Source organism: Condylura cristata, unplaced genomic scaffold (genome assembly GCF_000260355.1).
Source record: "Condylura cristata isolate star-nosed mole 26May11 unplaced genomic scaffold, ConCri1.0 scaffold00019, whole genome shotgun sequence".
Classification (NCBI taxonomy): domain Eukaryota; kingdom Metazoa; phylum Chordata; class Mammalia; order Eulipotyphla; family Talpidae; genus Condylura; species Condylura cristata.
Window position 1 is genome coordinate 33,205,652 of NW_004567120.1, and position 15,011 is coordinate 33,220,662.

The 15,011-nt window shown below is 48.7% G+C and overlaps 1 protein-coding gene across 7 annotated transcripts in view; it reads left to right on the plus strand.

The window, feature by feature from the left end:
* FHL1 (four and a half LIM domains 1) overlaps positions 1-15,011 on the plus strand; it is a 50,876-nt gene that overhangs the window by 33,510 nt on the left and 2,355 nt on the right. For 2 of the 7 annotated variants that reach the window (XM_012727265.1, XM_012727266.1), the window contains exons 3-6: positions 12,713-12,894; positions 13,219-13,393; positions 13,970-14,139; positions 14,562-14,748. In XM_012727265.1, the coding sequence (XP_012582719.1) occupies positions 12,739-12,894; positions 13,219-13,393; positions 13,970-14,139; positions 14,562-14,748 (688 nt within the window). In that variant the 5' untranslated portion in view covers positions 12,713-12,738. Of the gene's footprint in view, positions 1-4,861; positions 4,947-11,078; positions 11,104-12,256; positions 12,341-12,712; positions 12,895-13,218; positions 13,394-13,969; positions 14,140-14,561; positions 14,749-15,011 lie in introns of those variants that run through there. The other 5 variants (XM_004685839.2, XM_012727264.1, XM_012727268.1 and 2 more) reach the window with 5 other exon arrangements.

A 15,011-nucleotide genomic window follows, 5' to 3' on the forward strand; every position in this document is an offset into this window, starting at 1 on the left:
GGCAGACCTCTCCTGACCCGCCCGCTGCTCCCCTCAGCAGTGTACTTCGTCGATCTGCCTGTTCTGTTCCCCACTCTGTCCCTGGTGAAGCCTCTTACCGCCCTTGAGCCTCTGGCCTATACCCCAGTTCTGTATGCATAAATAAATAAATCTTTTTTTAAAAAAAAGTGTCTCATATATAGATGTCATGACTGTCCCTTGGCCTCAAGGTCTGTGATCTAGACACCTGATCTCTGCTGATGGCTGAAAAGTTCAGGAAGCATCTCGATCGGGAGCAGAGGCACTGAGTTCCTAAGGAGACTGAAGACCTGGAGCTGCTGTTAATTTGGTGAAGCAAGTCATTGCCCCAAGTAGTGTCCCACTACTAATGTGAGGGTTTGGACTAGAAAGGTCATTTTCAACTCTTACCTTTCTTTTGTCCTCATGATGATAGAGACACCCACAGACCATGCCCCCCCCTTCAATGCAGCCCTCACCCTTCACAGTCTGACAGGAAACAAGCTCCCCCCAGGGCAGTGACCTCCTGGTAGGCCACACAGACCACACTGGCCAGCCTTGCTGCTGAGTTTTCACATAACAGTGCCTGGCCTTGCAAACAGCAGCTCTTTCTACAGAAAGTTCTTCGTGTTCACTCAAAGATGAATCACCCTGGGCCGCCACCCTCCTCTTTGGCAAACAGATAATGGCCCTCAGAGAGACTGGCAGATGGGAACCAAGTGAGGCTTTCACCTTCTGTAATTTCGGCCCTCCAGAAATTCGAATTGTCCTGCTGTCAGGCAGCAACCCTGTTGCCTGATGGACTCCAGACTTCCCGAGTGAGACCAGATCACTGCTTGATCCCTTCCCTCCTGTGCTCCCTGAGCAAATACGGAACAAGTGCTTGAGAATTTCCAACCTTCACCCTGAATTCTAGGGCTATTCCCTCGGAGAATTGAAAACACCAGTGCATAATAGGGTCATGGAGTAATCACTATCCTTGGGTAAGGGAAAGTTTGTTATGTTAACTAGTTGAGATCTCACATTCGGAAGAGGGGCTCATGCGGTATTAGGGTAACACCTGTGGTAGAGGCAGTCGATCTCAACTAGCTGCAATAAGACGAAAGAGATGGAAGTTTATTCGTTCCTTCCTGTTATGGATATTAATCATCTGGGTAAATTATAGACTAAGGTCATGGAATGTTTATCCCTCAAGCATTTATCAGAGGCTTGAATGTCCATAACAGGTGGGCTTGGTGAATGCCAGGACTTAGCATGATTGAAAGGGTGTTTTGAGTCATGGCACATGGCAGCATGCAAATAAAACAGATCTATCACAAGTGGATGGTAGAAATAGCCTGGAAGAAAATTTTAACACCTAAAATATGACAAGGATTTATCCCTACCAGCTTCTCAGTTACATGAAACGTCCATTTTCTCTAGGTTGAAGATTCTCTATTGTATATTTCCTTCTAAAAACTTTGTGGTTTCAATTTTTTTTCTTTATTTTCTTTTTTAAATGCTGCTAAAGAACTTTTTCAAAAAATCAAATCAGAGTGACTTGCTTTGAGAATTGTTTGTTCTGCATTGAACTAATGGTAACTTCTGCTAAGAGACCCATAAAAATGTCTACACAGTGTGGTTGAGATAGTCCTTCCTCTCAGTTCGTCTAGAGGTGGTATGGGAAGGGGCTGACTGTGGGAACAGGAAACATTTAAAACTCTCACTAGTCATGGAATGACATTTCCAAAAATTAAAATGGCAGAGACCATGGCACGTGTATTTTTTTTTTTTTTAAGCGCTGAGTGAGTTATAAGGAAGCCTTCTAAACCCGGTAATTGTGAAATGAAGTCTTCGCTGGGGTGAATTAGTATTTTCAAGGTGCTTTGCCGTCTACAGAGCCAGCTGTCCAATGTATCTCACCTCATTTGCAACAGTTCTTCCCCTTTCATGGCCACCTTTTCCTTTGGCTTTGAAATTGAGACACCCTTTGGGGAGAAAGAACTCCAGGTTTGCCTTCATTGGGACCTTTCAGGATGAAATTGCCACTATGGTGATTGGGGGCAGGTATGTTCTCAATTGTGACATTTAAGCAGTGACTTTGCAAAATTTGACCTGTCAGTAAGAAAAAGCCCTCTTCCCACCCTAAAGATTGACAGGAACATGAGATAGCTCCTGCCGTACTGGCCTGTTCCTGGCAAGAGGACGTAGGACAAGAAATAGTCCAGAGAGCTCAACTCTGAATCACATCGTATCCTGGTGCATGACTAGATGCCTTAATCTCGCAGTTGGAGTCACTCAGGAAAACTGCTGGCCGAGGGACTAGTGGCCCAACAAAGTGGCCTTGAGAAAAATGTGCAGTGTGTGAATTCATTAATAATTGGCTCGAGAAGAAGGGGATTTAAAAAATGAAGACAGAAGCTCCCAACACCTCTGTTCCATGTTGTCAGCCTCTTGCCTCTGGCCATGAGGAAGGGCCAGTGATTGTGGAAGAAGCTGGCAACTGTTGGGAAATGTCTTCAGTAAAAGGAAAAATATAGGAAGGGCAGGAAGAGGGGCAGGCCACAAGCCAAGCTGTGACCAAGCAGCTCCGCAAGCGCTGGCCAAGTGGGTCACTGAATTTCCGTGTTTGACTCTTAGGTGGCACCACTTTGAACTTGGGAAGTGTGATCCTCCCAGTGGTGTCTGCGAGGTGGAGTCTGGAGTTAGATTGCAGCACGGGAGGCCCCACGAGCGTCATTCCCCCAGCACCTCACTGTTAGCCCTGTTTCTCCTGTCACTTGACAACGGAATCCTGTTAAAAGGGACTAGCCATGGGCATCATAGGAGAAGCCCGTTACAAAGCTCCCAATAAAGTGCCAGCCTTCCCCACATGAGTTCACCCTCCCAGATTGCCATTATCTTCCTCATCACCGGGAATCACAGCCTCAAGGGATGACCAGCAACTGGCCCTGTGCACCAGCTAAGCAGCCTCTCCCCGGCTCCACCTGTCCTTTCCATGCCCATTGCCATTGCTGCTGTCCTTCATTCAGCCTCCCAGTCTTCTCCCTGCCTCCTGCCCCACGCCCTGCCTCCAGACTTGCTCTGAGGGCCACCCTTCCAGTCACTGCTTGCAGTACTACGGGCTCACCCTTCCCTTCTACCCTCAGAGGGCCTTTCCTGTCTGGTGTCGTGTTGGGCCTCAGGGACAAATGTCAGAGCGAGCACATGGTCACGGAGGCAGCCTTATTCCTGCTGACAGAAATGGCAGGTGGATTGAAGGCCACGCCTCCAGCTCCCAGCTCCCACTGCTCAGTCCCAGTAGCCTAGTAACTTGTATCATTTTGGTAGATTAATGCTTATTTCCCTGGCTTCCTTAAGACCGTAGGTCTGTCTGTATTCTGCTGTCGCTTTTCCAAATGGCTGACCAACTAAAGGGGCTACTCTGCTTTCTCCGACACGACACCTTGAAGTGACTTCCTAAAGGGAAGCCTAGGGCATTGCGGCCCCCTGTTTACTGCACCCCCAGAGGGGCTTCAGCACTGTGGCTCTACCTAAACATGCAGCTCACTGCAGTCTACATTTTAGCCTTCACATTAATCATCTAACATAATAAGCTCGTTTCCTCTAGTTGAAAAGTTTACTTTAGGGGCATGGAGTCACTGAGAGTGGCCGGTGTCCCTGCCATTTAATTGGCCTGGGTAAGAGAGACGGGAAAGGCGTGGAGAGGAGAGCAGAGCGTCACTTCCCTGCCTGCGCAGGCTTAGATAAAGCCCTTAAGATGTAATAGATGTGTCTGTGTTGGCGTTTTCCCGCACACCAGGAGTCATGGACACAGTCACTTGACATGTCACATTGAAGAACTTAAGAATCGTGAAGCTGAGGCATTTTTCCAGGAAGCATTTATTGCTCGCCTACTATGTGCTGGGAGTAAAGGACAACCACAGCAGACCTGGCCCTCAGCCTGGTTAGGGGTGGGGTGGGGGTGGGAACGGTGCCCAGTGAGGCCATATAGGTGAGGTGCAGAGCCCAGCGCCCGGCCCTATATTGAAGCGGGGAGTGAGACCACAGGACCCTGGGCTCTGTGGAGAGCCAGTTGAACTGGAGCAAGCCTGGAAGGAAATAGGGACTGTGTTGAGGGGATCTGAGGGGGGATGTATCTGAGGGCATGAGGGATGGCAAGGTGGCCAATGAAGCCAGAGGGGTGTACAGACCATCCTCAGACTTTCCTCTTGCTTCTCCCTGATCTCCTTGCAGTGTTAGAACCTGTCAGGGCGTCACCATCATTCTCACTCTTATGTTTCCTATTATTGTGCCTGATAGTGAGAAGTGAAGAGATTTAGGTTGGTGGGACGCAGGGTCTTCCCCATGCACGTAGCAGATGAATTCACATGTGTTTCTGAGAGGAGGGGGCTGTGTGACTAGAACCACTCTTCCAGTATTCTGCTGCTTTCTGGTACATTCCGAGGAGGAATAGATAATGCCCTTGCTCGCTCTGTTCAGTGTTTAATCCCGTTTAACTGCACTGGCAACATTAACAGCCCAGAAACAAATTCTCCCAGCCCAACACAAGCTCTTTAGACGCATAAAGTGGATTCCCAAAGGCGGCTCAGCGTTAAGCTAAGCCAGAACTGAGTCCAAATTTTATTCCGGTACAGAGATGACTTTCTATGTGGCCTCTCTGGCTGTGGAGCTAATTTGGATGCTGAGTAGCCACACAGGTATTTATATGTAGTGTTTGGTATTTTTACTGGGTCCTATTCTTCTCCCTTGGATCACCTAAAATGGTTAAGAATTTTCTAGTGGGATTAGGTTGTGATCTCTGGGGAGGGGTGGGCCATCTGCTCGCGGTTATTTTTGTGTGAGCTGCTTCCCCTTAAATGTATGTTCACAAATGAGCCACAGCCTTATCAGCTGGGGTGGAGGGAAGACTGGTCTGAGCGCTGCTCCTGAACTTGCTCTCTGAGCCATGGCTTCCGAGAAAGCCTCAGGTAAACGCTTCCTTTTCTCTACCTTCCTGTGGAGCACGGTTTCATTAGGACTGTGTTCCATCATTTGCCTAAAAGATAATTTTTGATGAAATGTTTTTAGTTTGTCTCCATTGTAAATAAGTCACAGCTCTTCTCTGTTCTGCTCTTGGCCTTCTAATGCTGTTTCAAACACAAAAGGTGGTTCGTGCTCAAGGGCAACTAGCAGTTTGAACAGCACATTTTAAAAATATAAACATAATTTGCTGTCTTTTACCTTTTTAGGCCATCTTAAGAAGATTTTAAAAATTAAGATCCAAATCTTCATGATGATAGGGCTTTAAATAGAATTTAAGGTGTTTGGCAAAGGTTAGTGAGCAGGAGCAGGATGGAGGACTGTGCAAGAATTGTGTCTGTAGTGACTGACCACATCTTCCCTTTTTCTGGGTGGTGTTTTTTGTCTTCCTGCACAAGCACCGATGATCTTTCTGGTGTGATAAGGAGTTATTAATTATTGTTAACAGAAAAGGGGGCCAAGTCGCGGGACCTCTGCATACTCCTTTAGCACAGAAGCCTCTTGTTTTATACCGTGCATTAAGGAGGCCTTTTGGCCATGGACGAGACACGCTCGGGCTGGGGCCTTCGGACCGGTCCAAGGCAGCTTCCCCAGCTGGCCCGGTTCTCTGAAGCCAGCCTGCTGCCCGTCCGCCGCTGCTCTGGAGCCAGGAATGCCGCTGTTGCTTGTGGGGCTGTGCCTGGGGCCCCTTCTTCAGAAACCGGGTGCTTTGTCCTGCCTCCAGCTGTAGATTGCTTGACCATAATCAGCAGCAGCACTCTTGGGGAAAGTTAGTGTTGCCAACTTTGAGTCGCCTATTGATTGAACAATAGGAATATATTAAGGACTTTGGGGTTTCAGCACAGATATTTTGCAGTAGAATTCCCTGCTTTAATGAATTAATATGCAGTGTTTTCCTTGTTCCTAAGTGCTCGACACTTGCTTGCTTTTCTTCCCTCCACCCCCAAGCCATTTTACAAACATGGCACAAGCGTGAGGCTGTTGGTAATCAGCCAACACCTATGTTCTTGGGGTGCTGGCATACAGCTCCTTGTACCAGTCGTCCCAGGGCGCCTCCCTGCCCGCGTGTCAGCTAATACAGTGAGTCCTCATTTTATTTGCTTTACTAAATGATAGCAGAAGGAAATATATTTCAAAGGTGACATAGTAGTTGTAGCACATTATTTTTGCTTACATAAATCTGGACAGACAATGTTGGACAAATTACCAATATCTTTTCGATCCTTTTTTTTTTAGATCAGGAACTTTCAAGTGGTACAGGTCTATGAAAGCTGATGAACTTTTCACAGAAAGGAAGTCCACATGGCCCTGACACCTCTTTGAGGTGTGTGGCCAAAGGGGAGGCTAAAACAGTCGGAGTAGAATCTGTTTCCAGTGACCAGCCACATAGCTGAGAGGACATTTGAAAAACAAGAATTTATATTTTGGTGGCTGAATGTTTGCAGCCTGCAAATTCCTATCGACTTAGTTCGTGTGCCCTTTGACCCTTCCAGTTGATTGGGGTGAGGGTGCAGGCGGGAACAGAAGTCAAATCACTCGCCATATTATAAAGCCAACCAACCACCCAGTGGGAACCCACGCCCAGCCGTCTTTTCTCAAGGCAGGCATGGAAAATGAAATGGTGGACGGAGAGGAGTAATCTAAATGGGTGAACCTCAAAGAGGTGTCAGCAGATTTGGTTGAGGGGGAAACCGCATGTTTTGTACATTTGATGACCAGCAGGTCACCGCCCACTGCTTCGCCACTTTTGGAGAAACAGAAAACACATGTGATGTTGCTGCGAGGTCTTTGCCCTGATAGGGGAAAGGGAGCGTGTCACGCAGTAGGTGCAGCATTCAGAAGAGCTGTGTGTCTCGACAGAGCAGTGTCAGATTTGAGGGTGTCCAGGTCTTAGTCCATTGCCACCTGATCTTTCTCTTAATAAGCTATATCAAACCTTCTGTAAACCCTTTAGACTATAGCAGATGCAGTCTAAAACTTTTGTTACCTGTCTGCTACTAACCCAGAAGAGATTTTGTATGCTTCATGTAGCATACAAGTAAAGTTGCTAATAGCACAGAATCATTTTGTTCGTGTTCTGTTTTTATGGGAAAAAATTGCTGATTTTCTATGAAATTCTATGAAGGGCTACTTTCTCAGCCATGACTCATGGACTCCGTCTCTCTGCAGCTATTTAGGTATTTATTCCCAAATGTCTGACGACACCTCCAGATGCGTTAGCCTGTCTAGCACACAAGCTTCCTATTCATGGCTCAGGCTTCATTCCATTTGTTGAGTGTTCTCAGGAAAGCAATATACCCTTTCTCTAGAAGCCAATATTTGTGTGGGGGGTGACTAATGCGCTGGTATGTTGGCCTTAGCAATTAACGGAGCAGAAATAACCTGGCTTCCCCCAGTTGGGTTGCTGTTCATTTACACTGTATGTTATACCACCAGGCTAGAAAAATGCCAGTCATTCACGTTTTCCTTCAAGCTTCTTATTTGGAGTCACTTGGGCATAAAGGGGGAAATGAACACGAAGAGTAAGTACCTGAGAAAATACACACGAAAACTCATGTTAGATTATCAAATACAAATTGAATGTTCTCTAATGAGAGGTTTATTAAAAAAGCATGTTGCATTGTTACATTACTCATATGTGTGCTTGATTAGCTTGTAAGGCAAAACTTTTCACTGAGATTCTGACGTTTACATAGACACCTCTTAGCATTTTCGATGTAGTTCAGGGATTTTCTGAAAGAGGAAACTTACTTATTAAGTGAAGAATGATGGGTCTTTGGAAACAGGCAGAGCAAGAAAGTCAGGCTGCCATCGATGAAATATCTAAAATGTGATCAAGTCACATTTGTAAGGGCACTCTAACCCTCTGAGTCTCGGAAGGACTATTGGCTAGGTTCCTTGGCACTGCCCCCAATTTTCTCAAACAAATCTTCATGATAAATATATACAATGGGCCCTCCCTGGTGGTGCAGCGGGTTAAAGCACAGCACTAAGAAGCTTAAGCCACTTCCGCATGAGTTCCATCCCCACCTGTCCCAGAGGAGATCCACATGGCGTGGCAGACCTCTCCTGACCCACCCGCTGCTCCCCTCAGCAGTGTACTTTGATCATCTGCCTGTTCTGCTCCCCACTCTGTCTCTGGGGAATCCTCTCACCCTCCGCATCTCTGGCCTGTACCCCAGTTCTATATGAATAAATAAATAAATCTTAAATAAATAAATAAATATATATATATAATGCATTTAATGGAAGGCTTTTGAAGTTTGGTGGTAGTGCCTTATCTCCATCTTTCAATCAACAGGCACTTGCTGTGTGACCCTTGCAATCAAGCCTTTGAATTAAGTCCCAGGGGCTCCTAGTGCGCGCCATTGACAAGTTATTGGAAACTGCAAATTTAAGCGCAATGACGTGTAACAAAACCAGGTCCTTGGATAACGTCTTATTCAACATTAAACATCATTGTGATGAAGAGGTGCTACTCAAGGGGCTGCTGTTTTTGTGACCATTGCTGTGATAGTAAAACCTCGGTGAGGGTCCCCCACTGAGTTTCAGGTTGGTCAGCAGTGTCCTGGATGAAGACAGGAGGTCAGGGCGGTAGTGAGGGTTGCAGTGACATGTGTCTTGTATTTCATGTGTCACCATCCATGACATGCCCCACTCCAGATAACAGTAACAGAGCAGAAAATTTGGAAAGCTTAAAAGACTTCATATGGCGTGAACTTTGCCAAGGGAATCAGAACGCTTTCCCTAAGAGATAAATACCGTAATCTATATAATTCAGTAAGACTCAAGAGAACTCCAAAGAAGAGGTAAAATGCCAAAAAGGCAAGTGCAAAGTGTCTTCCTGTGAAGTCAAAGCTTTAACTGATAGACACTGTCGTAGGGGCATTCGCTGACTTTGGGACTTCTGTCCGTTTCAGCGTTTGTCATTTATGAGCTGTTTTTTTAGAGTTGGCAACCTCCTTGAAGGTAAGCAGTAACCAAATATTTTGGTTTTGTACATGCTGTCCATATTTTCTGCAAAGTTTTGACATGGTAACTATCTTGTGGGCAGGAATGTATTACTCAGCCTTCATTGTAAGCGCTCTGCCTGGAGGTTTGAAATAGTTTTGGATGAAATAATTGTAAGGTTGGATAAGCTAATTCAGATTGTCCAGAGTTCCACTTAAATGGATTTATTGCCAAAAAAGTACTAAAGTTCATGAATTTGACATAGACATTGTTAACATACTTTAAGAATTTCCAGCCTGTCTACTTATTAGGCAATAAAGCTGCATTCCTAGAAATGCCTATTCCATCTTGGCAAATAAGTGCTTCCATACACATGAGACAGGCTTGAGTCCCCTGTGGGAATCAGTTTGAAAGGATAAAGGATATGCCCTTTGAAATCTTTCTCCATCTGGTCACAGATGACTTGAGCTTAAGGGGACCTGGGATTCCTCACACTACAGAGAGAGAAAGTAGCACTGCCTGGTACTGACGCTCTGAAACCCCTCGAGGTGGAACTGCCCTTCGTGGGCCATCAGCTTAGGGCAGACTCAGTCACCCTTCCCTTTGGTGGGCCGAAGACCTGCATGGTGGGAATGCCTGGGGCACAGCCACCTTGCGGCGCCATTTTGAGCACATTCGGTTGCTTCCGTGTCCAAGGAGGAGACGTGGATTATTTCAAGAACACTGATTTGGGGAACGTAAGTGAAACTGTGCCCTCAACAAAGTGAATTCCTCTCGGAGGTACTGGAGAGGAGAACCTCACGATGGTTCACGGCACCTGCGGCATCTTACCTGCAGGCCCTTTCCCACTTTAAAACCACGTTCAATTCACTGACGTTCCCCAAATCAGTGTTCTTCATCGGCTCCTTTCCTAGTTTTAGGTTCACCCAGTTCCTGAAATAATCCACGTCTCCCCCTTGGACACGGAAGCAACCGAATGTGCTCAAAATGGCGTCGGCAGGGCGGCTGTGAATTGGTTTTTGGTGCCGTGGTCTGTCTTGTTCGGCGCGGTGTGTTGTAGCCCACCTGTCGTCGTAACGGACCTATAGTTTCACCAGGAAGCCTGAGACTCAGAAGTACCACGAGCAGTGGGGCCGTTGTTGTGGAACTCTACATAGTATCAATACAGAATTATGTGGAATCTTTTCTCTCTGAAAGATGAGAGTGGGGAGAGAGATTAAAATGAATAGGGTCCGAAGTTATGTTTTACTTACAGACTTTTGGTAAGGAAGAATGAGGGACTTCAAATGTGGTCCAAGAAGCTACTTTCCAGAGGCCTAAACCAGCTGTGGTTATTAGCCGTGAAGGAAGCCAGTGCTGTCTAATCTTACAAATTCTGATTTCCTGCCAAATGGCATTTAGAAGCCACTGATAATTTAATTTTCTGGCTTTTACTGTTACTGGAGATTTATTTGGTTTCTCTACTCAGCTCTTAACAAAAAAGTAAATCTTTGTTGAGGGCACAGTTTCAATGTGGAAAAGCTAATAAGGCAGGGATTCTCTACGACATGTGAAAGACCAGCAAGAATAAATTACGGAGAGTAATTTTCAAGGTGCTGTTGTGGGACTGGTACTTGTTTTCACCTAGCCGTACACGAGTACTGAGTTCCAGAAGGTAGACCTGTATTCCATTGTATCTCTACTTTTTGTCGCTAATCTAATTACACAAGGGAACATCCTGGTTTTCTTCGGTGGGGGGTGCCAGGAGGAACCCTTCTCTGCTCTTAGTAAATCTCTGCACTTTGTGTGACACAGCTGCGTTTGCCTGAGGACGTCACTCTTGGCTGCCCTGGTCAGGTATCTGGAGGTGAGGGGGTCTGTCTGGGTGTCGGCAGGAACAGGAGCGGCGGCTGGCCCAGAACATTCTGCTCGCCAGCCAGCGGTCGCGTTCCTTTGTTTGGAGGCTGGCTTCAGGAAGGGACCTGGTTCTGAGTGAGAGTTCACGGAGGCGGGTTCGGCCATGCAGGGTGTGGTTTCCTTAGCTCACTCTGCTATTCGGTCGCCTCTGGCAACAGGGTCCAAACAACTTGGACATGTGTTTGTATAAAAAAAAAGAAACTGGGACTGGTATCCGAAGTGGGAGTTTGGGGCCATTCGGCCGCTGGAGGAGCTGCGGTGAGTACAGGGCTGCTGCTGCCTCCTTCTCCCTGGTTCTTCCTATGGGCGCGCCGGGTGTTCGCTAGCAATACACTGTGTTTGAGGGTGCTTGGAGAAAACAGACTTAATTTTCGTGTTTCCTGTGCAAATTAAGAAGTTGCTATTTATTTACTGGGTGCGAGTTTCCCTTTCAGGGAGGGAGCATATGTTTAAAGAAGCTGAGAGCTAATAGGGACTCACTGTAGGGACCTTTCTGGCTATGATTGAGCTGGCAGAGCTCCTGCCTGCACACTGGGATGGGGGTGTTGTTCCCATGAAGGGGTTCTCAGAAAAATCAGCTGAGCACTTTTTAAAGGATTTCTTTTCCAGTTCATACTTGAAACGTGCCACATTTAAAGCAGCAAGTTTTCAAAATAGTAACTCTTCCCGACTCTGTCTTTTGTCACTTGAGTGGGTGGGGGGTTCTGATGTTGGCATGCGACCCAACCACACCAGTGTGACAAACAGCTCACAGCTGCAGAGCTTGCCGGCACCCATCCCATCGAGGAGGCCAGCTTTATACATCCTGTCTGGCTGGGTCACTCAGGCCTCAAAAGTCAGAACACTGTCGTGGAGAAAATTCTTTAGGGTCTATTCAGGGATTTTAGTAGTGTTCTGTCACATATTTTTTGTAAGTTTTATTTATTCATGCAGAACTGGGGTACTAGTCAGGGGTGCATGGGCGGTGAGAGACTTCATCAGAGACAGAGTAGGGAACAGAACAGGCTGACTGATTCAGTCCATTGCTGAGGGGAGCAGCGGGCGGGTCAGGAGAGGTCTGCCGCGCCATGCCGCTCAGCTCCGGGGCAGAGATCGAAGTCCCCCTGAAGCGGCTGCGCCAGCTTGCCGTGCTGCATCCTAACCCGTTGCGCCACCAGGGAGGGCTGTTCTGTCAGATTTTAAGTAAATGCCAGCAAGATGCACAAATCGATAAGGTTTGCCTGCATGCCTGGCATAGCCTAGAGTCAGCAGTAAGTTTTCGTTCCAGTGAGCTGAGTTTTACACAGGAGCAAAGTGAGGGTGTTATTTCCCCCCAGCCGCCAAACACCGGCAGCGAGGTTCCGGCTCATTCTCTAGAACTTGGCCCTTAAAGCTGAGGGTGCAGGCTTCTCCCTCCCCCCAGGGCCATCCTGCGCGGGCCAGCTAGCCGTGAACGGGACGGACGTGCAACAGCATCTTTCCTTCAAGTCACCACAGCAGGAGGAGTGGCCCCCAAGTGCGTGTTGCGCTTTGTCAAACCCTTTCTTCTCTCTCGCCTGCTCCATCATGGCTCTGGCCTCGATCACATCACTGCCCCAGGGCCCGCTCCTCCACAAACTACAGTCCTGCCCCCATGGCGCTCTCTGGAAGGCAACCCAGCACAGGTGCCTCCAGGTCCCCAGAGACTGGGACTTCCTTGTAGTACCGGATCTGCGGCCTTGGAGCCTGTGGCCTGCCAGGCCGGGGGGCAGTCAAAGGGCATTTAGAAGCCACTGGTAATTTAGTTTTCTGGATTTTACTGTTACCGGAGATTTATTTGGTTTCTCTACTCAGCTCGTAACAAAAACGAGTTCCACGTGGTCATTTGTCCCACCCGCTTCCCCCACAGGTCCCTCCAGCCACAAGGTAGGCACCATGACTGACAAGTTTGACTGCTACTACTGCAGAGAGGCCCTCCAAGGCAAGAAGTACGTGCAAAAGGATGGGAACCACTACTGTGTGAGTTGCTTTGACAAGTTCTGCGCCAACACTTGTGTGGAATGCCACAAGCCCATCGGCGCGGACTCCAAGGTAAGGGGGGCTGGCCTCTCTAGGTGGCTTTCTCTCAGCCCCACAGGGAGGAGGCACATGGCGGGGGTCCCTAGGTGCCTGAGGTAGGACATGGAGGGGCTGTCCACCCAGGCCTCGGACCTCCTTGTCTTGTACATGCCAGTGTTTCCACAGTCCAGTCTCCCTCACCTCACCTCACCTCATTGTCTGTCACTCAAATGGCTCAGACAAGGCCGCTCACCTGGGAGGAGGAGGAGAAGGGTGCAGCACCCCCCAGCTGGCCTTGATGGCAGGGCCCCGCCACCACAGCCACTCACAGTATCCCGTGCTCTGCTCCGTCCCCAGGAGGTACACTACAAGAGCCGCCACTGGCATGACACCTGCTTCCACTGCACCAAGTGCCGTCGCCCCTTGGCCAACGAGACCTTTGTGGCCAAGGATTACAAGATCCTGTGCAACAAGTGTGCCACGAAGGAGGATTCCCCCAAGTGCAAGGGGTGCTTGAAGCCCATCGTGGCAGGTACTGCCCACGCTCTTCCCCGGGGCAGCCAGGGAGGAGGCCCCAAGGGCTGGCTGGTGAGGAGGGGTGACATGCCGCTGGGCGCTGCTTGTAGATTAGCGTATATGTGCACGCATATATCTCCACATGTATATGCGTACACATATGTGCTCGCACGCACGCATACACTCGGAAGTAACGAACACTGGAGAGAGCTGGCTGGCAAGAGAAAGAACTGAAAAGTAGGTAGCGCTTTCTCATTTGGGGAGAGTAAGTGACCAAGCATGCTTTTTTCCTTAGGGTGTCATTGGGGGGGGGGGTCAGGTAGTGGCACGAAGGGTAATGGGGGAGTGGGGACTCAGGCCTCTGATCCTAAAGCACTGCAGCTGGGGCTCTCATTCCTCTGACAGAGTCTGGGAGGGCACATGAGTCATGGTCAGGAACCCTCCTGCCCATAGGCAGGTTCTTGGGAAGCGTGAGGCCAGTAACTGCAGGGCCTGCATTTGCTCACCGCCAGAGGGCCCAGGGGGAGCTGAGTGGATGCAGCCCCCTGCAGGGCCCTGTCCGTGCGGCTATCCAATGGCTTCCCCCTTGCAGGAGATCAAAATGTGGAATACAAGGGGACCATCTGGCACAAAGACTGCTTCACCTGCAGCAACTGCAAGCAAGTCATTGGAACCGGAAGCTTCTTCCCGAAAGGGGAGGAGTTCTACTGCGTGACTTGCCACGAGGCCAAATTTGCCAAGCACTGCGTGAAGTGCAACAAGGTATGTTGCCGAGGGAGTTGCCTGTTTCCAGAAGCGTTCTGACAGTGGGCAGAGCATTGCACACACACTATCCCATTCCATCCTCACGACAGCCCTGCGACGTAGGAATTATTATTCCCATTTTACAGATGAGGAGACTGGGGTCATAGGAAGCAGTGTGCAAGCTGAGGGCTTGCTGACTGCAGCGCTAGAGGCCCACTGCCGCCACCTAGCGACTGTCACCAGCACAGGCGCTCGCCTTTTCTGAGCCTCGGTGTCTTCATCTGTAGCTTGGGGATAATAAGGCACCTGCCTCCCATGGCTGTTGTGGCGATTAAATGAGATACTGTATACCAAAGCGCCCCACACAGTGCCTGGCACGTAGTAGGCATTCAACAAAATGGTTGTTGAATCTGAATACGGTGCTACACTCCCTGGTCTAGGCCATCACCTCTGGAGGAATCACTTACCAGGATCAGCCCTGGCATGCCGAGTGCTTTGTGTGTGTTACCTGCTCTAAGAAGCTGGCTGGGCAGCGTTTCACCGCTGTGGAGGACCAGTATTACTGCGTGGATTGCTACAAGAACTTTGTGGCCAAGAAGTGTGCTGGATGCAAGAACCCCATCACTGGTAGGCTAAAGAGTCCTTGCTAAGTCGGCCAGGCTAGTTTTTGCGCATGGTAACCATCTCTCATTTTCCTACCTCGTCGGTCTCATCCACAAAGGCCCCAAAGAATGCCCTCCTCCCCTACCATTGTGGTCTGAAGGCCCCTCAATAGTTTGGACTCCCCCCCCCCAGGCCAGGTTAGCCTCTGCAACACAGAACACTTCCTTACTACTGCTCACTAACTACTGTCGCTGCCTGCCGGAGTTCACCAGCCTGAGACTGGCAGG